The following is a 24,028-nucleotide window of genomic DNA, read 5'->3' on the forward strand; positions in this document are numbered from 1 at the left end:
TAACTCATTCTTATTTCTACATGTAAATGTATCTGAAAAAGAACCCTCTACTGCTGAATAACATTGCCCAAATTTCAAAGTGTGTGTCTTACCAATCCTTTTTGAAGTTTTCTAAAATATTACCTCTAAGCTGATGAACAGGATGCCAGATTATAAAACAATGGCTAGCATTTACCATAAGCATCTGAAAAAATATATTTCCTGTTTCTTAATGTTTTTTGAAATAGCTGGAAGATACACTCTTTGACTTCCTTTGGCTGCTAAGTGGAGTTAAAATGCACCATTGTAAAGCAGTAAAGAATTGAAGAAACAAGAACGTTTGCAAGCAGCTTCAAGTAAAGGCTTATGTAAAGGGACATTGTCATAACCTTTGAATTCCAGTTAATTTTATGAAATTGGAGTATTATTCACTGCTACGTATCTAGATGCGTGTCATTCTTCACTCAGCTTGGACGCAGGAGAGAAATGGAGAGGCATGCTTGTGTTAGACTTGATTGCATATGCAGGACCCGATCCAGGAGGAAGGAAGCTGGCTACAAAGCAGAGGTTATGTATGATTTAGTAGAGAAGTCAAAGGAAGGGCAATAAGGTCTTTTTTTAGAAAGCTCTGACCTAAGTGTAGACAACACTTGAGACTGTTTAGAAAACTAAAACAAATTCTAGGCTGGCCCTAGACTCCTATCTCAAGCTTGTGGGCCTGCCTGCTTGTTGCTAGGAGATATACAGCAAAAATGATAACTAATTCTTTCATGAGAAGATATCGTCATGGTATTACAAGATGAGCAGAGGGAAAGTTGATCCACTGGAAGGTGGTGATGATGGGAGAGCACGGACAGCAAGGTGCTACTTCTGTAAAGAAACATTGAGCTGCTGTGCTGAAAATGAGCTAAGGAAGGAAGCTGGAGAATCTTCTCCATAGGGTATCATGAATGTCTGCTCAGAAGGCCCCTAGGGTTGGGGTCATCTATGTTCAAGTACAAGTATCCCATTCCATCCTGCAAGTTTCTCATCCCAAACCCAAAATGTAGTGATCTAGCAGAAGAACCTGGGAAAGAGCAATGAAGTCTGAGCAGGGCTGAAGAAGCCCTTCCCCCCATCCACCCTCCCCTTCATATGCTGAGGGGAGTGTGGAGAATTTCTTCTGAAAAGTGGTATTGTAAGCTGCAGAGAGGAAGGAATTGAGTGCTTCCCCGCATGAAATCTAATTGCATAGTAAATATTTTTCTCTCTCTTTTCATTTGTCCCCTTTCTGTTATTTTCCTGTCCTATCTCCCACTTTTCATTCCTTCATAGTCTCTCCCTCCTCTTCCATTCTGATTTCATCTGTCATTTCATTGTCCTGTCTTCTGCTCCGATTTCAGAAACGTACCTAAATCATTTTACTAAATATAGCAGTGCTCCAGTCTCTGTGCTTTCTCTTCTAAATGACCGTAGTCTGGAGCCTGTTCTGCCACCTGTGCCCTGTGCCACATCTACAGGTGCAGGGGTAGTTTCATCCCTCCCATGCTCCCAGAAGTGGGGAGCACTGCAGTCTGATATATAGGCTTTAAAGAAAAAAAGCTATAGGTGCATATAACAAATCCCTTCCTGCAGTAAGTAGCCGACTCTGGAACGCAAATAAGGTTGTGTCCTGCCAAACCTTGAGATGGTCTCAGATACCTCTCTTTTTAGAGGGAGGAACATATGCAACATATTGATCTTCTTTAAACATCAGAAAAATTCCCGTATTTTTACAGTGACTGGTCTGAAAGATCTAGTTCTAAAGGATGTGAACAAAGAATCCCAGATTTCAGTCTGCAGGCAGATGGACCTTTAAGCAAAACTCCCTGCACAGCAGGGACATCTGTTACAATTTGTGATCCACAAACTTTAAGGATACTCAAAATTCAGTTATGGGGCTCAATCCTTAGCTCGACCCAGCAGGAGAAGGAAAAGGCAAAGTCTGTGTTCTGTGAGATTTACTAAAAGCTGATATAGTTCCTGCAGCAAACAGGAGCTATGTGGGTTTAACCTCATGTTAACAGAGAGCATCTGACTTGTTCTTGTGGCTGGCAATGGCCAGAGCACAGCGTGGACATCTTTTCTCCTTCTTTATCCTAGAAGACCTGACTGAAGAGGTGAGGACAGCGACAAGCAGCTTGGTAGAGCCATTACATGGGTACTGAACGTCAGGGAGGTATTTTTTTTTCTTTTTCATAAATCCTTCCTGAAACTTTACCAATGGAAATTTTTCCTTGGCCCCATGGAACCAGGAGCCACCCCAGTTATTTGCATTCATGTTTAGTATCTTCTGCATGCTCTGTTGGTAGTTAAAGGATACCAAATCATTTTTGACACCGGAGTCTGGTGTTTGCAACTGGAGAACTTTTTCTGCCCTACTTTAAAATAGGTTCATTAGTTGGTGACTGATATGTATTTAGGACAAACATCATTTTCTATTAAGTACCAGGAATTAATTTATTCGATACATCTTTTCTTTAACAGTTTTCAAGGTTTTCTGGAAAAAAATCCTTGACGCTTTTCACTGCAGTAGTGGCTTCTGGTGGTGTTGGCAGTGCAGATGTGAAATGTTGTTTTTGAAATGTTAATGATTAGCTTGGAATTTTTTCTGTGAATGATAAGTACTAATATGGGATAAGAATCATTTAAGACTGGACTGAAGTAATTTGCTATATTTGCGACTCATTAAATGTTTATGCTTTCTCTTCATCAAGTTAAGTCTTTCAGCATATACTTCTTGATCTGCCTTGTTTGCAAACATTAAGCTAGGGATTCAAGGAGCTTTGGTTAGATGCTCACAATGCGTTTTGCTTGGACAGACAGGACAAACAAAATTCAAAGGACTGTGTTGCTGGCATACCACAAGCTATATATTTTCTTAAAAATTCCATCCTTAGCCTCTGTGTTTGTCCTGCCTTTAGACATGAATTAGTATTATGTTTATAGAAGTTATGAACTAATGTCTATGAATATTTTCCCCCCTAATATCCAGAAGGCAAACAGAGCCAAAGCAATATCAATTTCTTCATTCAGGGAATATTTATGAGAAATATTTAGATATTTTAAGTTCTGCTCTACAAATTTCCCTTAATAGCTCTGCTTCTTCTATCCCTGATTGCTGGTGTCACAGCTTTTCTGCAATAGTGCTCATGCCAGCAAAGGCTTGGAAAAGCCGTTTGTAACTTAAAACTTTATTTTCAAATTCATTTCACAGGGTATACCTGGCAAGAAGTCAAAATGCTTCATTGTGTGATCTTTCCACTCTCTGCACTACATAACATGGCTACAGCTCTCCTAGCTTTCCTTTCCATTATTGGCTTCCCCCTGCTACCCCAAATCTGTCTCCACATGGTCTGACCTTTTTCCTTCTGGGGGAGAAATGTGGAACTACAGTGTGAATATTAATTTAGCAATTGAACTGTGTTCTCCAGCTACAACTTTCCTGCACAGATATAACGGGCAAAAAGAATTGATTTCACATCTGCTTGTGTCGGACTGATGCTTCATTGCACACCCTCAGGAGAAAAAGTAGATCTACTGAGCTCTCCTCTGTTTCTCCTTTGTTTGGGGTACCATTTGGGGGTACTAGGACGCGAGGAAACAGCTTAAAGCTGTGACGGGCAGTTCAGGGTGGGTATCAAGAAAAGCTTCTTCATTGAGAGGGTGGTCAGGCACTGGGACAGGCTGCCCAGGGAAGGGGTCACAACACTGAGCCTGCCGGAGTTCAAGAAGTGTTTGGACAGTGCTCTCAGACACATGGTCTGATTTTTGGGTGTTCCTTTGGGGACCCAGGAGTTGGACTTGATGATCCTTGGGGGTGCCTTCTAACTTGGGATATTGTATGATTCATTTCTATGATATAATAAATAAACTTGTGTATTATTGAGAATGGACACCCAGACCAACTTGGTCATTTTATAACCTTTAGGGAATATTCAATAGAAGAAACTTACTGGTTTTCATTTTGGCCTATAAAGTATTTTATCTATTTTATCTATTGAATAGTTAACGTTAAATGGAGAGTCCCATGATTTTATAGCTCTTGAGAATTGCTTAAGGTTATTTGTTGATATTATTTAGCACGAACGATGCTTCACTCTTTAAATCTGTATATAACAATATTCCAGCAGAAGTGTTCCCAACTCTTTTTCTGTAATTTTTGAAATTTCACGTAGGTTTAGTCTAGTGGTTTTTTTTGTTTGTTTGTTTTATTATTATTTTTAATGTATTTTTTTCACATCATCACCTGTTTCTTCATTGATATTTGAAAAAAAAATGCTGACAAACGTTCTTTTTAGGCTCTAAATTGTAATCGGAAGAAGGAAAACACTTGATTGTGCACTCATTGGTAAAGTTGTCAATTATTTAAGTGGAAGGAGGGCTACCCCTCGGTGTTTCTGTTTGCAAAATTACGGTAAGAGGTCTTTTTCTAAGGGAGCACAAGATTAAGGTAAGATGCTAATAGTCTGTGCTCAGAAGAACATCTTTCAGAGTGAACAGCAGCATGTATGGATTTTGTAGTGACAATAAAGCATGTAACTGGGCATTGTACATGGCTTTCGCTTTGAAACTTTTCACAGTGATGCTGCTCAATTTGTGACTTTAGCATGAATTCACGTTCCTTTGTTAACTTTCCTCACCCTTCCAACCTGGCGAATCTTGTGACTGTTTTGCTTTATTTTTTTAATAATAAGCACACAAATGCTAAATGAGCCGTAGGGAAACTACCCTATAATCCATATATTCAAGTTTTAGTAGAGGAAAAAAAAAAAAAAAAAAGGTCCACAATCTTTCTTCTCAAGAATATTATAAATCTATGGCTATCTCACTGTCTCAGCATAACTCACTTTGTCAATCCTGAACATCAAAAAAAAAAGGTTTATAGCAGCTCTTAAAATCAGTTGGGATGTCTGTGCTCCTTGCTGGAGACAATTAATAAAAGTAGGTTCATTAATGTTGGACATTTGGGTACTGAAGCTTTGTTGGCTGTTATAAACCTCAAACTGTTTTACAACCAGTTTAATCTTGTACTTTAAACTGTTATTTGTTTCCTGAAAGACCAATTATAAGGATATAAATTTTTAGGTGGGAATTCTTCATGAATTGACCTAACTTCAAATTGTTAACAACATCTGAATAAAGAGAAGTGAAAAAGGCTTCACAAAAGTGTGTGCAAATGAGTGAAAAGAGGAATGGAGGGAGACGCAGGTTCACTGAAATATCCAAGATTTTAAGGAATGACCTGAATTCGGTCATAATTTTACATCTAGATGCAGTTTGCCTACTTAAATTTACTTTGCCTGCAAATTATTGAATTTTCAGAGGCAAAAATAAGCGTTCCAGTTCAAATTACACAACTATTTCTTATGCATTGTCATCCCTTTTCATGCAAAAATGTGGATTTAAAAAAAAAAAAAAAAAGATACAGTGGATCATCTTTTGAACATTTTAGCTCTAATAGAAAGTGAGTAAAATTAGAAGAATGCTTGTGTAGAAGAATATTCTGTCTCTAGACCTCAGCTGCACCAATATTTTCTCCAGGAAGTAGGGGACATAATGAATGTGTATGTGCTTTTTTTTTTTTTTTCTTTTAAATGAGTTTATTAAAAGAAAGAGGTCAACAGGGCTCCTGACAATTTGCAACACTGATACCCACAGAGGTATGTGCATACAAGCACTATTTATCAACTTCCCTGAAAATCAGAAAATTTGCATGATGACTGTATTGATTGATTTATTTATTTTTAAGTAAGAAAATACACAAGGGAGAGAAATGAATAATCTGACTGTGTTTTAGAGATTAGCATAGTGGAATTCTCTTGTAAAGATCAAACAGGGCCATATGCATCCTCTGGTTTTGATTGCTGTATCACAGTGATCGATGCAGCAAGGCCATATCAGACCATTAAACATCCCTTGTTCCATGAGCCATTGCTAAATGCTTCAGAACAAGGTGCAAGGTATCCTGTAGATAATAAGAGTGGAATATGCTGCCCAGAGAGTATTAATCTTCCTAGCCTTCTTTTATAGCCTGCATCATGAAGATTTATATCCTTTTAAAACAAACAACAAAATCCCCCCCCTTTCCTATCTAAGTCTCCATCTTTTTGTTCTTGCAAAGAAATACTTTTTTTTTTTTTCTTCAGCACAGGATGATTTCTGTTAGACATTTAAGCCTTATAAATGAAGATCTGTGTATAATTCTAGTAATATAAAGAATCTTCTGGGCTTCAGTAGAATTCCTTGTGTGCTTACAGTTACACATATGCATAAGGAGCTCGATGCAAAGGGACCTTAGCATCTAGAACAAAATTGAAATCTAGCTCTTGAATGGTACTTCCTACAGTTTTCCAGTTTTCACAGATGAATTTTTATCAGTCTTGTCAAACTGTATGATTCTGATGTTAAAGAAACAAATAAACAGCATATCTGCTACTTCATCTAACAAGTTTGCTGTCCTTTGATCAGCTAGATTTGATCCATGAGCTCACAATTACATAGAATTTACCTTAAGTCAATATTTATAACAACTATTTCTTCTGTGTATTTCTTCTTAAATTTGGGGATAAAATAAAAACTTTATTTTACTTTTTTTTTAAATAAAAAACTTTATTTTTTACAGTAAAAGGTTCAGTTTCTTATTTTTTTTTAAATAAAAATTTTTTTTGCATTAACTAATAATTTCTCTTGAGAGTTTGTTATGAATTAATGCTTCTGGCTCAAATCAGGTATTTAGGCAATGGTAAAAAAAAAAATAAATATCTATGCATCTTCTATTATTTTGATCTAATTTAGTGATTCCTGTTAGGTAGTAGGTATACTTAGGAAATATGTATTTGTCTGTATCATGGCCAGAACGAAAGAGAGCTGTAAAAAAAAATGGTAACCAATTGGTGGTGTTAGCATCTATTCAGTGTCTTTTTTTTTTTAATAAATTTAATTTTGTTAACAGGTTGACAATGACATCAAATATTTGAACACTTCATCTCTGACTCTTCACTTGTACAACAACATCTGCAAACAATTGGGGTATAATGAGAGTCTACAAAACGTTTCTAAAATTAGAGGGGTGGGAACATGTACTTAGCTTTTGGAATATCTGATAAAGTTTTCTTCCGTACTTAAGCTATAGAATACCATATTTTTTTCTGTGCCCTTCATCCATGTTACATAAAGCAAAAATCAAAAAAGCAGTTTAATATATATACAAATTAACTTTTCTCCTTAAGTCAATGTTTCTAGGTATTTATTTTTAAATGTAAAGTTTCAGAAACAATTAGAAAGTTGTAACAACTTCCAGTTTTTGTCTTTATGAATTAAAGAATAGATTCACGTTTGTCCCCTCCCCTTCCAGGTAAATACACATAGATAAATGAAGTGGAGCAAAGTTCTTTCTATTACTCGGCTGTTTGTCCCCCCCAAATCTACTTTATCTTTGTTTTTGTATGTGCTTTAGTTTTCCTAAATCCACCTAATTCATGGTTCTGCTATTAGCTTCCTTAAGAATTTACGCTGCCAACGGATTTAACTGTCATTGGAAATATCCTCTGTTTTCTGCCTGTTTTCTTTATTTCACTTAATTATGCTTAGGTGTATGTATGTGAATTACTGTAAGACCCTTCCTATCTTTTGCTGTGTTTATTCCCAATTTTAGTAGCCTTCGTACTTCCTATGTAAATGGAAAATGTTGAAAAACTCATTAGGAAGTTACTGCAGGTATTTGCAATTTGGGGGTTAATTTTTTTCTGCCACCCAAATTTCTTTTAGTACCTTGAAACTGAATTAGCTGGAGGGTTTCATTTCTTCTGTTTCCAGATTTACTATTACATTTGGCATTAGCTTTCAATTTTTAGGCACTGTCAATTTTTCTGCCACTGTTTTTTTTTGTTTCTTAGTGATTTCTGGATGTGCAGAACCTTAAGACAATCAGAGAAGGATGAAACTTTTTCTCTTTTTTCCCCCCTCCTTTCTGTGGAGTGGCAAAATGACAGAATCCCTCAGAATCCTTCTGGAGATGGTTGTGGTTTTGCTTGGGAAGCCTAATTGGGTATCACCTTTATTATTGCCCTGTTTTTCTTCCTGCTGGAGTTTCCGCAGATTCACTGATTCTCAGACACTCAGATGTATGCAGTGGAACTAAAGCCTGATACAACAAGTTATGGGTGTGCTTTCACTGTTTGGAAGCTGAACTGTGCAAGACACCATCTTTGATAACAGTAGGTGGGTAGTGGCCCATTTGTGTTCCGGTAGAATGATGATGATTTAGGACTTTCTGTTTAAATGGACAGTAGATGTCATTCCGTCTCCCAAAGGGTACAAAAGAGGAAAGAGGAAGCATTAATATACCCGTTACAGAGACTGGGAAAGAGCTTGGAAAATTTGGATCACTCAAGATGTCTCTTTCAGAGCTAATGGTGATTTTTTATTTTCCAAATCATTGTTTTCCTCTATAGATGTAAAGCCATCCTTTTTTTTTTTTTTTTCCCCAATATAATATGCAAGGTTACTTTCTTTTAGATCTATACTCATGAATTTTCTGTCTTAGTGTCTATGTAACAGTTTACTACATACTAAGAGTTGCTCTTGAGTAATAATGAAGCCACATATATGTGATTCTTGGAGCTTTAAAAATATGTTTTAAACTGAACAAATAATGTATCCATAAAAATATTTTTCACCAGCCTTCAAAGGTATTCCCACGAGTGACTCAGGACTGTGTTGGTAGATAATAGTGCAACTACTGTGGTAAGCCTCTGTACAAGTCTTGTTAATATTACTGTTTTTTCCTGTTTCTATCATAAGGTTGTGACACCCATATGTGTCAGGAAATACAACATATAACTGAATATGCTATATGGCAAATTTTCCTGAAATCTGTATTCTGAGCACTGGGCTGCGGAGTTCTGTCTACTGACACAAAAAATATGAAATATAAAATATAACTTTTTCAAGGAATTTCTGTGGTAACTGTAATAGTTTAATATGCTGTTAAACCTCTAGCATTCTTAGACCAGTGTCCTTATAGAGTGGTAGGAAATTCTATCCATCCTTAGGTTTTATAAATGCAGTCATCAGCTCTACAAGGGATTTTACTTGATAAGCAGAGGTTTTAAACCAATTGGGAATAATGTGACAGAAATCTCCATCTGCATTCATTCCATGTCTTGTCTTGTGAGAAGTAGGCTCAGACACTAAACAGAAAACACAGATGAGACAGGGTAGCATCTGTTTATCCTTAGAGCATCATGCTGTGATTTCTGGTCATCTCCTCTCTTGTCCTCGGTCTCTGCTCCTTGTCTCTTGTCTGGTTCTTGCAGCCTGGGCATAACTGCTGTACTTACATTTTAAAATCGAGATGACAAACTCCTAAGAGCCCAAACAAACTTTTGGGGATAGGAAGGGATGCTGTGGTTACAGCAGGAAGAAACACAAAAACAGAGCTTCCTTCCCCGCCTCCCTCCCCCTCCTTCTTTTGCCTGTCAGGTTTATGATGTTGAACTTCAACAGGAAGGATCTGAATCTTCTTCGTACCATTGGGCTCTGGGGCAGAAAAATCCCATAGGCTGAGCTGTACTGAGTTATTCCCCTAGCTGTCAGTTTTTCCTAGAAGTGCAGCTCTGCGTGCCAGGCTTCAAGGAGCTCAGCTAGATTTCCTCTCTTGCAGTTCCATGACTTCTCTTATTTGATCCAACAGGATTCAAAAGATCTCTGCCTTCCACCTCAAGCCCCTCATTGTGTAACCTGCTGGGGGTATTTTTTCTCAGCAGGGTAAAATTCATGAAACTTAATTTCACGTATCCTGGAAAACAAGTCTTTGCTACACTGAATTCAGATCAGTTATAGTCAACTTCGCAGTTAAAATTGGCTCATCCCTTTTCATAAATTAATGACCTCTCTCTCTCCTTCTCCCATGAGTGCCCAAAGCTTAAGGGAAGAGGAAGTGGCTTTTCTAGGTAAATCTGTAGCCCTTTGTGCATGTTCCTCTGTTCTGTATTTGATACTCGACAGGTATCTGGGGCAGTTGAAATTGATTTTGAGTATCCTGAGAGCTGGTCTTGGGTACATCTTTTCTTATTTCTTCTTCACTTTGTAGTTCATTCTGCTTTCTCTTTTATTTTTCATATCTCCTACTGAAGACATGGAATGGTTAGACTGTCTATTACTTTTCTAATGGATTAGATGAGTACGGGAAAAGCCAGAGGATATTAGCTTTTTCACATTCAAATATGTCATATACAATATATGTGGTTCTATGAATATTTAATTTGAGTGAAAGGCCTGTAGTCTTTTATCTGACTGTGATTTCACCGAGTAAGAAATCGCTTTTCATTTCTGGATTTCCTGGATATCCAGTTTGCTTCCTTGCTTTTTAAAGCATTCATTGAACATTTTCTGCCAAACCAAAACCTTTGGCCAGTGTTGATCCCAGTAACAAAATTCATATCGAGTTTTTGTTTTCATTTTAAGAGAAAATTCTGTTCATTCAATTTATTTGACATTTGCTTCCTCCTCCTGCGTTCCCTCAGCTGAATCTTCAGGGGCTGTGTTGTCTGTAATGTCCCTCAAGCAATCAAATATGTCGGTGCTTAACTCACGATGAAAGTTTAGATGTGATATAGAAAAAAACATAAGCAATATTTTTTTCCTATATTACTTAATTCCATAAGAAATGTTGTTGAGCTTCAGATTGTTATGCTGGAAATTATAACTCCTTGGTCAGAGAAAGCAAGCTGTTTTATTGTCAAGAGAGAAGGAGCCTGTTCCCCATTCAGCAGTAAAACAATTTATGAGAGGAGTGTTTGTTTCCCCAGCACAAAATAAAAACTGTTTGCAGGGTTTTGTAGCTAATGACAGGATGGATAAATCATGCACCTGCAGAACTCCTGGTATACAATAGATACAACATTGCAGGAAAGAAATCATAGCTTTGATAAATGTCCTAATCCCGCAGTGAGGTTTGCAAAAGCATGCAGGTCCATCCACATGAGTTAGTGGCAGAGTGGCACATTGGGTAGCTTTGTAGGATTTATAGAATTCTTCCCAGTGGCCAAATGCATTTCATAATCACAGTGTATTCAGTAAAGTAAGCATTTGTGGATTAAGAGAGCTGTAATGTGCATGTCTATTTGGAATCAATGCCTTGTCTATTGTAGCTGAGGAAAGAAATCTGACTTTTTCTCATTTGATAGGATTATAGAAAGGATGTTGTGCCACGGACATTTTTTGGTTGTTCATAAGCATCCTTCTTCCCTGGTATGTGTGTCTGGATTGCTTTCATTGGTTAATATTGCAGACTTGCTTAAATTGTCAGCCAGGTGTTGCTCTTGGGATTGTCTAAAAAAAACTTGTACATTGCAGACCTAGTGTGAGGAAAATCATTTTGTATCCAAGACAGGGGTTGATTTATTGTTCAGGGAATAATTCAATATACATATAGTAAACAGATATATCAGAAAAAAACGTTAAGATACTGCAGCACATAGTGAAACACACCTTTGGGTACGATAAAAGGGGAAGGAATTCAAGTGTTAATGAAATAATTATTTTTCCCTCTGAGCTATCAAAACCTAATGAGTTTAACAAAAGATGTTAGCTGTCTGTAAAAAGTCCCAATCTAGCAGACAGGCAAGTGCTAAAATCAGTCATCAATCAGTAAAGCTCCTGAACTAGTGTTTCAGTCAGCAGAGCATAGGTCCACAAAAAAAGGAAAAATGTAGGTAAAAATGGGTATGAGAGCCCTCTGTGTCTGGGAATGCGATCCTAGGAAATGTAGTCATCACACGTTACAATATTTTCTAGATGGTACTTAAATTTTTGCAGCATCTTTTTGTGTCCTGTCTTTTACCTAGGGAATTGTGCAAGTCCCAAGTATTGCTGAGTAGTTTGCAGAAATGACTTTGAGAGTGGCAGTTGTCATACATGACAAAAAAGTTCTCAGACCTTGTAAAAACACTACTCCAGAGATCTGCGAAGAGACTTAAGATGGTGTGTTTTGTATGCAATAAAGACTTACCTGAAGATTAATGCTCATCATCAGATTTTGTCTGGCACAAATCCTCTCCTTCAAGCCATGTGCCTCTGTGACTTGTGTGTTCTCCATCTCCTGGTGGAAAAACATCATCTTCTCCAGGCACTCCATATAGATGTGTGCTTTCATAGGAGTATATTGTATTGGGTGACTGGTTCATCTGTGTGACTTCTTTAGAAATCAGATCTGTGCAGTGTGTTCAGGTCATCTGTGACTGCATCTTAATAAGTACTTGCTCTTGATGGAATTTACTGCGAACACTCAGATCATGCTCTTCTTGGGTTAACATAATGCTTCTCTACTTTAAATTGTAACCTTGGAGTTGTAAAAAAAAAAAAAAAAAAAAAAAAAGATGCTAGTGTTTTTTATTTTCAGAAAATAATTACTTAAAGACCAACCATTAAAGGGTCACATTTGATGTCCTTCTGAGGCTGTTATGACTTAAATTTCTCACAGTAGATTGATTAAATAATAATCTGAGCAGAGAAAACTGACATTTTCCATGTCCTTATTCTTTTCAAAGTGGATGAGGTGGGAACTTGGAGTCAAGATACTCAATATGAATTCTGTCTAACAACGTACCTTTTACTCCCAGTTTACCTTTTACAAGTAATCTGACAAAAATAAAATAAAATATGTCCTTTGGAGAGCTTCTCTTCACATTTCCTTCTGTGGAAGACTTACAAGTGAGCAGCCCATGAGCGTAAGTGTCCCCATTCTCCACGTCTGTGTACAAAATGCATAACAAAACCAGTACAAGTTTCTCTTCTGCATGTGAAAATCCTTTTCCTATTCTGGAGAAGCCAGTTTTAAGCACAGCAGCATTTCTTGTGCCTTTTACTCTGTCTTTGCACTGAGCTTGCCTGTGGAGATGCAAGTGGTGGCAACGCTTTTCGGGAGGTGCACATGCGCAGAAGTTGACTATAGCCCAGCCTAGAGAACCATTGAATAACTTTTGGTTGCACCCAGACTCTTTAATCTGAATTGTTGGTAGCCTGCCTCTTGTCACTAGTTCTTTGCCTGTTGTCAGTGACCTGCACGGTATGGTGGCCAAAAACCAGGCTCTTCATGGTCACTTCGTGGAACCATGATGCCTTCATATTTTTTCAGCTCCCCTGCTCAATCTCTGTAACTTCAAGGGCAATGTTTCATACTTTGCACAGGAAAAAATACTCTTAGGATTCAAGTAACAGTTAAAAGAAAAACATGAATTACAGTGTTGAGTCACTGCAAGTGACAGCAACTCTAACCAGGAAAGTGTGAAAACCATATATATTTTGTTTTCAAGACAGAACTCTGGGGAAACATAACAATGACTGCCTGATTTTTTATTTTTATTTTTCTAGAATATATTCCTTGAGAGTTATTTAGATAATTTGAGATCTATCCCTAAAACTCAGTGTTTTTGTTGGGCCCCATCTCAAAGGAATTCAGCTGCTCTGTTGTGTCCAGCCGACCTCAGTCCCCTTGGTCCTGTCTGTGGGGAGCCTGCTGAGTGAAAGCCCCTGGGGGGCAAGAAGTGAGCTGGGGAGGCTGGGCTGGGCCCCCGTGCATTTTGGCCTGATGTGGGCTAGTGCTTGGTGCTCTTGGATCCAATGGATGAGCAATAGCCACGCATGTATGCCGAGATATGAAATATAACCTCATCATTTCTCTGTGGTTTCAGTGGAATGCCATTTCTCTCAGTTTATCCTGTTTTTCCAGGTACAGTGTATTGAGTTTCAATACCATGTCTGGAAAAACAATGTTTCTCTTAAAGTTTGGTCATGCCTCTGAAACTTTTTCATAAAGGTTATGAGACAAACTTGATAAACTCAAAATTTGTAGCGGCCAAGTATTAACAGCTTAGTTCTTACTGAAACAGATGGAATCTGGTTCTAGACTGCTAAAGATTAGCAAGAAATAGTGAAAGATTATGTTTGGAAAAGTAGCAGCACAAAACTATTCGTTCCTGCTATTGAAAAAAAAAATTAAAAAAAAAAATACATTTTTCTGAAATATCTTCACTGTTTTTTTTTCCTTCTTTCATTTTGAATTGTTATGAAAACTAAAAAAAAAAGGCAAAAAAACACTCATTGTCTTCAGTTTCGCAATTACTACAGTCTTCAAGGTCTCTCAGGTGGGTTTTGTGATGAACTACCTTCAGATTTGGTTTGCCAGTTTCATATTTTCTCTGAGCAAGAAAACAAATGCATCATTTTAGCGCATGCAATAACGTTCCAGGGCAGCTCTTTTCATTCCTGACTCTTCCAGGTTATAGGAAAACTTTGATTTCTATGGGAACAGTAGTGTTTTGTAAAGCATCCAAACTTTTAACAGTGCAGGACTGTGCTTTGCATCATGGTCTCATTCAAATACAGGCATGAGGAGACCAAGCAAGCAGCATCTCCAGGATGATTATTTACTTGGCCTTGCCCAGCTCATGTAATCATTTTACATAAATCCAAAAAACAAACACACAAAAACCAAACCAAAAAAAGAAAGAAAAAAAAAAAAGGTACAGTTACAGACAGAACTATTCTGTAATCAAAATCCAAGGGACTGGAGACAGCTCAAATTGTGTGGGCTAAGAAAATGACATCATAGCTCTGGTAAGTTGCTTTTTAAAGATGAGGTAGTGGGAGGCTGAATTCAGATGTTATTTACACCTCTTTATTCCCACTTGTTTTTTTTTCTTTTTTTTTTTTTTAAGGTAGTACAAGTAGAGAGATAATGTAGAGGTGAATAATTGAGCCTCTCACATCTTTTGGAGTGCCAAAGCCATTAATAATCACGGCATTTTGGAACAGTTGGCAGAAGGATATTTTATAGATGCAGTCAGTCTTGCATTTGAAGTGATGTAGAATTTCAGAATTAGCACGTATTTTTCTTGTCAGTTTTCTGCAGGATGCTGCTGTATTGCTAAAGAGTAGAGATCTTGAGCGAAGACCCAAAGACTTCTAAGTCTACATCAGAACTGTTTATGTTATTTAACATCCTAATCGAAAGGTGTGCTTTATTCACGTGCAGATAGGAAGGAGTGGCAGCTAGTTCTTACATCTACTATAAACTTCTTAAAAAGTAGGAAACATCACACCAGTCAGAAATTTAGCCACCGTTTAACATCTGCACAGTGCTTTAAAGATAAAAATGCTCCACGAATAAATACTATGTTCTATTTTTTCCACTGTTAGACTTCACATATCAGCTATTAAAAGAACTAAGACCTGAAAGCAGTTAAGCTGAAGAAATAGAAATAATACTAATAATACCTTGCACTTCATTCATGCTTATGTCCAAAAAAGTTCAAAACTTATTCAAACATGGGGAAAAGAAAGCCTAAAATTTTAATAAGATTATCTATATTTATAAGCCTGAGAAACTAAGGCACAGAAGAAACAGGGTCATATTTTAAAACACACTTAGATATCAATTTTAGCAATGTCAATTTTAGGTTGCATCAGACTTTTAGAGTATAAAAGTACTTGTGACTTATTCAAGGAAAGGACTTATTCAAGTGACTTATTCGAGGAAAAAAAATTATTCCCCAGCTTTGTAATATATGTTGTTTCTGGCAAGTTGTAACAAGAAGGGCAACAGTTACATTTTGTTGTAATCTGATAATTTTCTGCAGAAATTTTCTGAGAAAAGTTGAGCAGGTGGTCCCAGGTGCTGTAACACTGATGACCTAAGAGATAAAAATAAGGTAGCATTATGCAGGGAGGTGATATCTTTCGTTGGAGTAACCAGTAGAGTTGGGGGGTAATAGGTGAACTTTTACATGCTGAATGAAAGCTTGTGCACCTCAAAACTTGCCAATTTGTGGCAGGTTGACCTTTGCTGGCTGCCAAATGCCCACCCACCCCCTCTTTCACTCCCCCTCCTCAACAAGCCAGGGAGAAAATAAGAAGGAAAAGCTCCTGGGTCGAGATAAAGGCAGGAAGATCACTCACCAATTACCGTCACACAAAACAGACTCGACTTGAGGAAAATTAACTTAATCCGTTGCCAATTAGTGAGAAGCAAAGACAAATTCAAACAATGCTTCCTCCCCACCCCTGTTCCCCAGGCTCAACTTCACTCCTTCGCTCTTAGCTCCTCGAGGGGCTCCTCAAGGGAACAGCAGCTCCTCCCTGGCACTCCTTCCTTCTCACACTGTTCAGGCCCTCTCTGTGGGCCTCAGTTCCTTCAGGAAACCTCCTCCAGCACGGGGTCCTCCACTGGCTGCAGGGCCCTGTGCTTTCAGTCCCCAAAGCTTCATGGCATGGGATGACTCCTCATATGTTCACCGTATGATGCGAGAGGGGTGGGAGAGCAGAAAGGGAGCAGTGGAGTTCCTTTCTGTCCTCGAATGTCGCCCCAGGGGCTGAGCCATGGCTCCAGCCCCAGGGGTTAGGTACAGGAATGGGTTTTTTGTAGCACACATGCAAGGGGAAAATAACCAGTTAACAATCACCACAACTGACAATGCATCTTCACATCCCATCATCCAGAGAGGTATTTCCACTGGTTCATACAATGCAGACATATCAGAAATAATAGGAGGGAGCAGAGCTATTGTCTGGGTACGGCAGCTCAATATGCACACAATATTCGTCACGGGATGAACTGCTCAAGAGGAGTTAATAAGCAGCAACACTCAAATACCTGATGTTTATAAAAGGGAGAAATGTACGTGAAGAAGTACATTATGGCTAAAACTCTGCTTGATCTGTCCAAAACAAAACCTAGCCCTCATCTCTGATGTAGAAGCAAGTCTACCAGGACCTAGAAAGAGAGATTTGTCTTTGAGGAGTGATCTGAAAGATAAGTAATACGTCAAAGGAAAGAAAATACTGTTTCTGCTCCTTGGGGAAAAGAGGGTAAAAGGGGAAGAAATAAAAGAAAAAAGAAAAAAAAAAGAAAGAAAAAAAAAATTAAAACCCTTCAGTTTTTCTCTAGCTGCAGCCATAGCCTCTTTCCTTTGATATGTCATGATTTAAATTCATACAAAAAGATTTATTTCAAATAAGCCCCTTTAACTGTAGGGGCAGATTTTTTTTCCTAAAGCCTTTTGTAAGAACAAAGTAACCACTTGTCACACACAGTGACTAATGAGAGTTTAGTGTGGGTTTTAGTGTTCATTCATATGCTTTGTGTTCAGCTAGTCGTAAGTTAAATCTTTAGAAATCACACCGCAGGAATCCTTCGCTTAGGGGTGGGGGCGGGAGGCGAATCTGTCGAGATATTAAGAACTGTTGAGCGGAAACTGCTCTTTTCAGACTTCCTAATCGGCAGTACAGGAAATAAACACATGCAGGAAGTCATTTGGCCTTTTCTTGAACTTCAAGTTTATACAGCAGCTGATAACTGAGGCAAACTTTGTGTACTTAAGCTTTTGAAAATTAAACAAAATAAATGTGGCATGTTCAGCAGATGCCAATGTGGCATCTACTGTAGTAATTTCTAAAACCAGCTCATCTAAACACGTTATCAAAATAGGAAAGATTATACAAGATATATATTTTTATAGCTCACATGCGTCCTTAAACCCTTTTTGAATGTCTTTCCTCCATTCCTTTTCCTTCCATTTCACTAATCCTCACCCAGAGAAACTGAGCTGAAGCACTGAAATGAAACTGAAAGTCGTGTTTGTAAAGCTGTTTTCTCTGCTTCTGCATCAGATTCTCTTCTTTCCTCCTCTCCAGTCCTCATTTATCTTGTAAGCACTTTGGACTAAGGATAGTCTTGGGCTGCGTAACACACCTTGTTTGATGGTGGCCCGTATTAACATGTGGTTAACGCTACGTATATTGCATATAGTTGTCTTTGAAAGGAAGAGAAAAATAAACGAAGCGTTATTCTTGAATATAGCTTTTGAAATCGATTGCATCAGTTTACTAACAGGGACATTTATAAGCATTTCTAAGAAATATTATTTGTGTTTGTATTTCTAAAGCTTTCACTGTAATATTACCAAGGCCTTGATGAATTTAATGCTTTAAAAAGAACAGTTTGGGGGTTATAATAATTACAATTAATTGGTGTAAATTTGTTTGGGATATTGAGAACACTTTTACCAAGGCAAAAAACAAAGAAGCAAAACCTACATGTAGAATGGAATATGGAGAAAAAAGCATATTTACCTGTTGTTGAAGGCCAACCTAAATACCTTCTAAAGAGCATTCACTTTGAATGTATCTTCTGCTTCTTTTTTGATAATTGATTGTTTTCCTGCACTAATAAATCACCCCATCAGTACAAGTATCTATTGGAACTTTTTTTTTTTTTTGACAAAAGAGGGCTAGAAACTGAAAAATTCAGTTAAAGCAACAATAGAGAAAGCCATTAAGAACGCAAGTGATGACACATATAGTCTGGGGGCACTTTCAACTGAAGTTACTGAGTTAACTTAAAATAAATAAAATAAGATTTTGTGTTTTGTTGTTGTTTTGCAATTTAAGAAATTAAAAAAACATTGTGACATTTAAAAGACTTTTTAGATGGTTACGTATTTGCAATGTAGAAGTAGCTTTGTAAAGGTTTGGCCTATCCTAGTCACCAGATCAGCAGTGCAATGAATGACAATATTCAGCTCATTATAATTAATAAATATGGAAGTTTCAACTATGAAACTCGTAACGTGGCACCTTCTACGCATTTTCAGAACACCTCCTTATAGCTGTTACCTATGCATTGTCTATTTGATTTACATCCTAGCCTGAAGTCTAACAGTCATTCAGTCTTGCTTTTGGGCATTAGAGAAACATGGCTGTTTCACTGGTGTATTTGAAGGAACCAAATTTTTGCTTTTCCCAGTTCGTTACAGGAATAATTCAAAATTGGTCTAGACTGTGTGGCAGTATGTATATGCGCAATGAAGTTGTGTAGCTGCATTGTTCATATTCTACCCTAAAAGCTATTTTTACTTTGCATTTCTTTCTTTTTTGATAGTCCAGCTCCACAGTGAGAACGTACCAAAACAGTAAATCGAGAGTGACCATGAGCCCTGGCTTTAGCTCCCAGTGGAATAGCAGCCAACCTGCTTGGAATACATACACCTTCCCAAGAGCAAGCTTGCACTACCAGTCCCATGCTAGCTACACCTACTGTGCTGGACATCCTGCTGTAAGTAATTAACCTTTTTTGCAGTTACCTGAATGAGCTGTATGACTCCCTGGGAGGTGATGGTACTCAGGGGCATGCTCGGCCAGTGCTCCTTCTGTCCCATGGCAGTCAGAATGGCTCCCATGTACTAACTGCAACCCTGGAAAATATTAGAATGAGTCTAAGACATAGAAAGATGTGAAAATTTAATGGCTTAGTAGAAATACCTATATTTTTGTACATTTAGCAAGCCTTCTCCTTATATGAAAGTACCTTGGTATGCCTTGATTTCAATATCAGGGATGCGAGCTCGAAAAAACTATTATTGATGGCTTCTTTTCTCTTTCTAGTCTGTTTGCTAGATGAATGAATTATTCTTTGTTTTGAAGATTTTAAATTGTACGGATGAGTCAGCGAAGGAGGGCATCTCTTCTCATCATTAGCTTTGTTAGTATTCACTACCTTATCATGAACATGATCAGTAGTGAACATGCAGTCTTGTTGCTAGGCAAAAACTATTGGTCCTCTGTCATTTGCATGAACCGGTGGCCAAAACGAAGGAGGAGGGGATCTCACTGTTGGTGTGTGTTTTATTTTGACAACCATGAAAGGGCCACAGCTGAAGGCTGGTGGTGGTTTTTGTCATATTTGTGTAGCAGACTGTTTATAGTAGAACCCTTTGGTTCTTTTAGTTTCTATTTTTGAAAGACTTGGAGAGAGTTATCTGGGGAAGACCTCATTAGTGTAAGCAATCTTCCCTTTTTCCCACTCTATGCTTTTTGTTGTTTTAATGTTTGGATTTGAACTTTGCTTTGGATATTGTTAGAGTTTCTTAAAGGACATGCTATCTTAACATCCTGTCATGTGTATATAATGAAGTTTCATCATCCTACAGTGAATTCTAGTAAGAAAATAGGTGAAAGTGCAGTTTTTACTACAGAGGGGAAATTGTGCTATGCAATCTTATTGCAAGATCTGTGTGATTTGATTTAGGTCTGCTATCTTACCTGCCAACAGACTTTTGGCCAGAAGTTTGGGTTAGGAATTGTCTGAAGCATTAACTTGGTAATTGAAATAAAGGAGGGGAATAAATTTGTAAAGTCTTATCTCTTTTCTGAGATGGTGAGATCTCAGAGTGAATTGAACATCTCTATGGACTCTGCTGTTTGCTCAATTCCGTTATGGTGTCATTGAAAATGATAAAAACTGTTGTGAAGGGAAAAAAGGTATTTGGCATCAGAAGGGCACAGATATTTTCCTGGTTTATAATGATGGCTCAGAAAGAGTCCCTGTACAGCTTAATTTAACTTAAATAACTGTGGGTATTCAAGTCATTAACTGCTCCTTAACTTTGATCATTTAAAATAAACACTACCCGCTCCGTGAGTCAAGCTTTGACTCTACTAAACAAGAGGGCATACAAGAAGGATGCTATATTTCCTGTAAGATGTTTTAGAAATGGAGACATCTTTATATCCTTAAAAATTAAAATGTCCGTCAAGATGCTGGAGTCTTTTTTTAGGATAATTCCACAGTTCCTCTTTCCTTTGTTTAGACTAAAGTTGGTGGTAACTTAACTGGGATCACTTTACCTGTACAATATTTGTTTTTATCGAGCTCTTTAATATGTAGTCACGGGAAATATTACCTCAATCTGGAGGTTGATTTAGATGGTAACTGTTAAATAGAGGTTTCAGAATAGCCAGAGTTGCATAAATCTGTGTGCAGATGAGAAAAGCCAAAACCAAGTAAAGAAGTACAAGTTAAATAACTGAAGTGTTTAATTAATCCTGCCCTCAGTGTCCCTGGGTATGACAGGCTAGAAAACTTAGCACATTTCTTGGCTCCTGCTCATCAGAGAAGGTGCTACTCAGCAGGTGACCTCACTGGTGGTTAGATGCTGTACCAGGTTAACTGCCATTGCAGTGCCTACCACTGTACTCACATACTTTTTCCATACATACCTTACTTCTGCAGGCTCACAGATTTGAGGCCATAAATGGGGCCAGAGCAAGGCACTCTAGCAAACTTAATTCTTCCCTCCTGCAGCATTGGGTGGGGGTCAAGTTTTCAAAAGAAAGTGCTGCCATAATACTTGCTTCAATACCTGTAGCAGTGTATATGATAAAGTTAGAATTAGTCTGGTTCCTGTTTCCAACTTAGATTTGTTTAATCTGGGTTCAAACCAACACTTCTATGGCAAATGACAACAATAAAAGCTGGTATACGGAGGAGCTCCTTTATTCATGAATCTTCACAGTGTAACATGCTCAACTGGATATCTACTATACTTCTGAGGATTTTATTTGCCCTCATCTGACACAGGTTCACCAGAACAAGCTGTAGATTTTATTGCTGTATGAAGCTGTTTCTGCAAAACCTCCCACATGGAATATGTCTAAAGATCATTGTAGTTTCTTGATGCTTTGGAGGCTAACAAACTTACGAGCGCTTTGCAAGTTCAAGGCAGACAAATGTCAGGGAGTTGGATCTGGCCTTGAAGTACTTAAAGATATTAGTCCCTGGAGAGAGAGCCAAGAGAAACGCTTTGGATTTCTCTACTGTTTGAAAAAAAGCTGTAGGAGACAAAAAAAGATTCATGATAATTGGCCCAAATGTAACTCAAAAAAAAAATAATCCTGTAATTCATTTTATTTCCTCCAAAATGAAAGAAAAAATATCATACAAAGTGCAGTGTTAAGACACCCTTATGACTCTGGCTGGTTCTAAGAAATATGTCTGAGCCAAAGGCAGTTGTTTTTTTTTTTTTTCTGATCTGAGAACACAGTCTGCATCTCTCTTCCATACTGCAGCAATCCTTGATTAAAAGCAATCTTTCCACCATAGGAAAGACAAGAACAGGAAGTTCATTTAAACAGAGTATGTTTTCAGCTCTTGGAATTATCTAAGGAAAAAAAGAAAGAAAAAAAAAGACTGCAAATCATCACAGTCAACCGTGTAATGCAGTTTTTGAAGAAACAAGAAGATGCTAAGTTCTCCTAGCTATCCTGGGAGGCAGGATATCCTGTAGGATCTGTGTATGCTAATATCAGTAATAATGTGGTCGATGGCCCTTACAAATTACATGACTACTTGTTTTTTATATTAAGGGCTAGAAATTCATCTGGCATTCACATGCACAGGCTTGCAGCCAGAACAATACAGCGTGTAGTGCTCAGAATAGGAGGAAACACCTAGGTATCTAACACTCTTGAACTTTCTTCACATAAGGAAGATAAAAAGAAGATTCCAAGATTCCAAAAAAAGAGTCCAAGTAATTCTTGTTATCCCCACTGGGCAGGATGGTACCAGTCCTTTGACCACTTTCACATCTGTGCAGGTTTTCTATCCGTGCTTTTTGCAGTGTCTAAAAGACTCGCTTAATTTACCAGAGGGATTTCAGCAGATCTTCAGAAATCCTGTTCAGTGAATTAACTCTAACAAATGACTACTTACATTGTGCTGTAATTTTAAAGAAATGCACAGCATGAAGTGGGCAAGCAAAACACAGGTATGTCGACAAGACCTGGTCTGCTTTAGACTATTTCAGCTGAAACTCTAAGGCTTTATGTCTTATGGCTTTAAGGCTTTTATGTCTTTCCTGAATATTCATGTAGCAGTGACAGCTATCTGCCACACTCGCTAATGGAGAAGTCAGTCTTTACTTATGAAGGAATTTGTCAGTGTGATATTCTTTGATGAAGCACCTAGTACCACTGCAAACTGAGGTACCCTGCAGGGTCTGAAACCTTTGTTGTAGGCCCATGAGGCAATGAATTCAGTTGCAGGTATTAATTTCTTCATGTGCATACATCTCTCTAGTGCATGTGGTGTCTTTGCATTCCTTATCTAGATATGCAACTCAGCATATGAGAGACTTTCCACAAGAATCTATTCTGCACTCTAACGGGATTTGGTCACGCTTCACTAGATCAGTGACAGCCTTCAAAGCATGATTGGTCAAATCTGTAAAGTTATTATTTGGAGCTCTACAGATAATGTTTACAAGCTGTTACATCTGAGATGTCATATGTGGATCAGACAATCAGTTTGCTTAGCAGTACTGCTGTCCCCATTCCAACACTCTGTCCCCAGACATCTTTCTGCTAACTTCTTTAAATGCATGATTGCTTCTGAAATTATACTGTTAGTGGGAATGTGCAAAGCAGAATTCAAAAAAAAAAAAAAATGTGGCACAACTCTATGACATGCTACTGGCCTTTTACTCACTTCTCTGAGCCCTATTAGGATCTCAGATTCTTAATCTTATGAATCTGAAGACCCAGTAGAAGGAGCTGTAGCTCCCTTTACGTGTTCACACTCACGCTTCTTGGACAGAAAGAGCAAGAAGGGAGCAAGGCTGTCACTATGGGCAACACTAATGGAAGGTCCCACTCACTGTCAGCATGACTGTGCAGAGTGCATCGCAGACATTTCCATGGCAGGTAGCTAACCCTTCCTGCTGATGACAGAACTGCAGGACTGTAATATTGCACAGCTGTAATGTTTTATGTAAATTGACTGTTTTGATCATTACCACACAAATTGGATTAACGTCTGTACTGAGCTCTCAGTGATTGACTTTTTTAACAATTTATTTTGTATACATTTATTACATTAGAAAACCTGCCATATTTATCTGATTAGATAATACAATGTTTAGGGACCATCTAAGAATGTGAGACGCGATTATTAATTTCTATGTGTATGCATAGATACGTGCACTGGCTAAATTATTTGCATGTATATGTTTATGGACACAGACATCCTTCTTGGCTAAAATCACTGTAGAAGGACATAGGAAGGTTCTAAATGTAGGACTGGTGGTGGTTGTTGATCTCCAGCCTTCCGACGTGATCCTGTCATCTGAAACGTAAACCTAGTTTGGGATCATATTCTAGTTCAGAAATGTTATATCCTAGTCAAAATCAGTTC

General features: G+C 37.9%; 1 protein-coding gene across 11 annotated transcripts in view; it reads left to right on the forward strand.

The window, feature by feature from the left end:
- RBMS3 (RNA binding motif single stranded interacting protein 3) overlaps nt 1-24,028 on the forward strand; it is a 708,023-nt gene that overhangs the window by 198,775 nt on the left and 485,220 nt on the right. For all 11 annotated transcript variants that reach the window (XM_040549120.1, XM_040549111.1, XM_040549115.1 and 8 more), the window contains one exon: nt 18,941-19,114. In XM_040549120.1, coding sequence (XP_040405054.1) covers nt 18,941-19,114 — 174 coding nt within the window. The remainder of the gene's footprint in view (nt 1-18,940; nt 19,115-24,028) is intronic.

This window comes from Cygnus olor, chromosome 2 (genome assembly GCF_009769625.2).
Source record: "Cygnus olor isolate bCygOlo1 chromosome 2, bCygOlo1.pri.v2, whole genome shotgun sequence".
NCBI lineage: Eukaryota > Metazoa > Chordata > Aves > Anseriformes > Anatidae > Cygnus > Cygnus olor.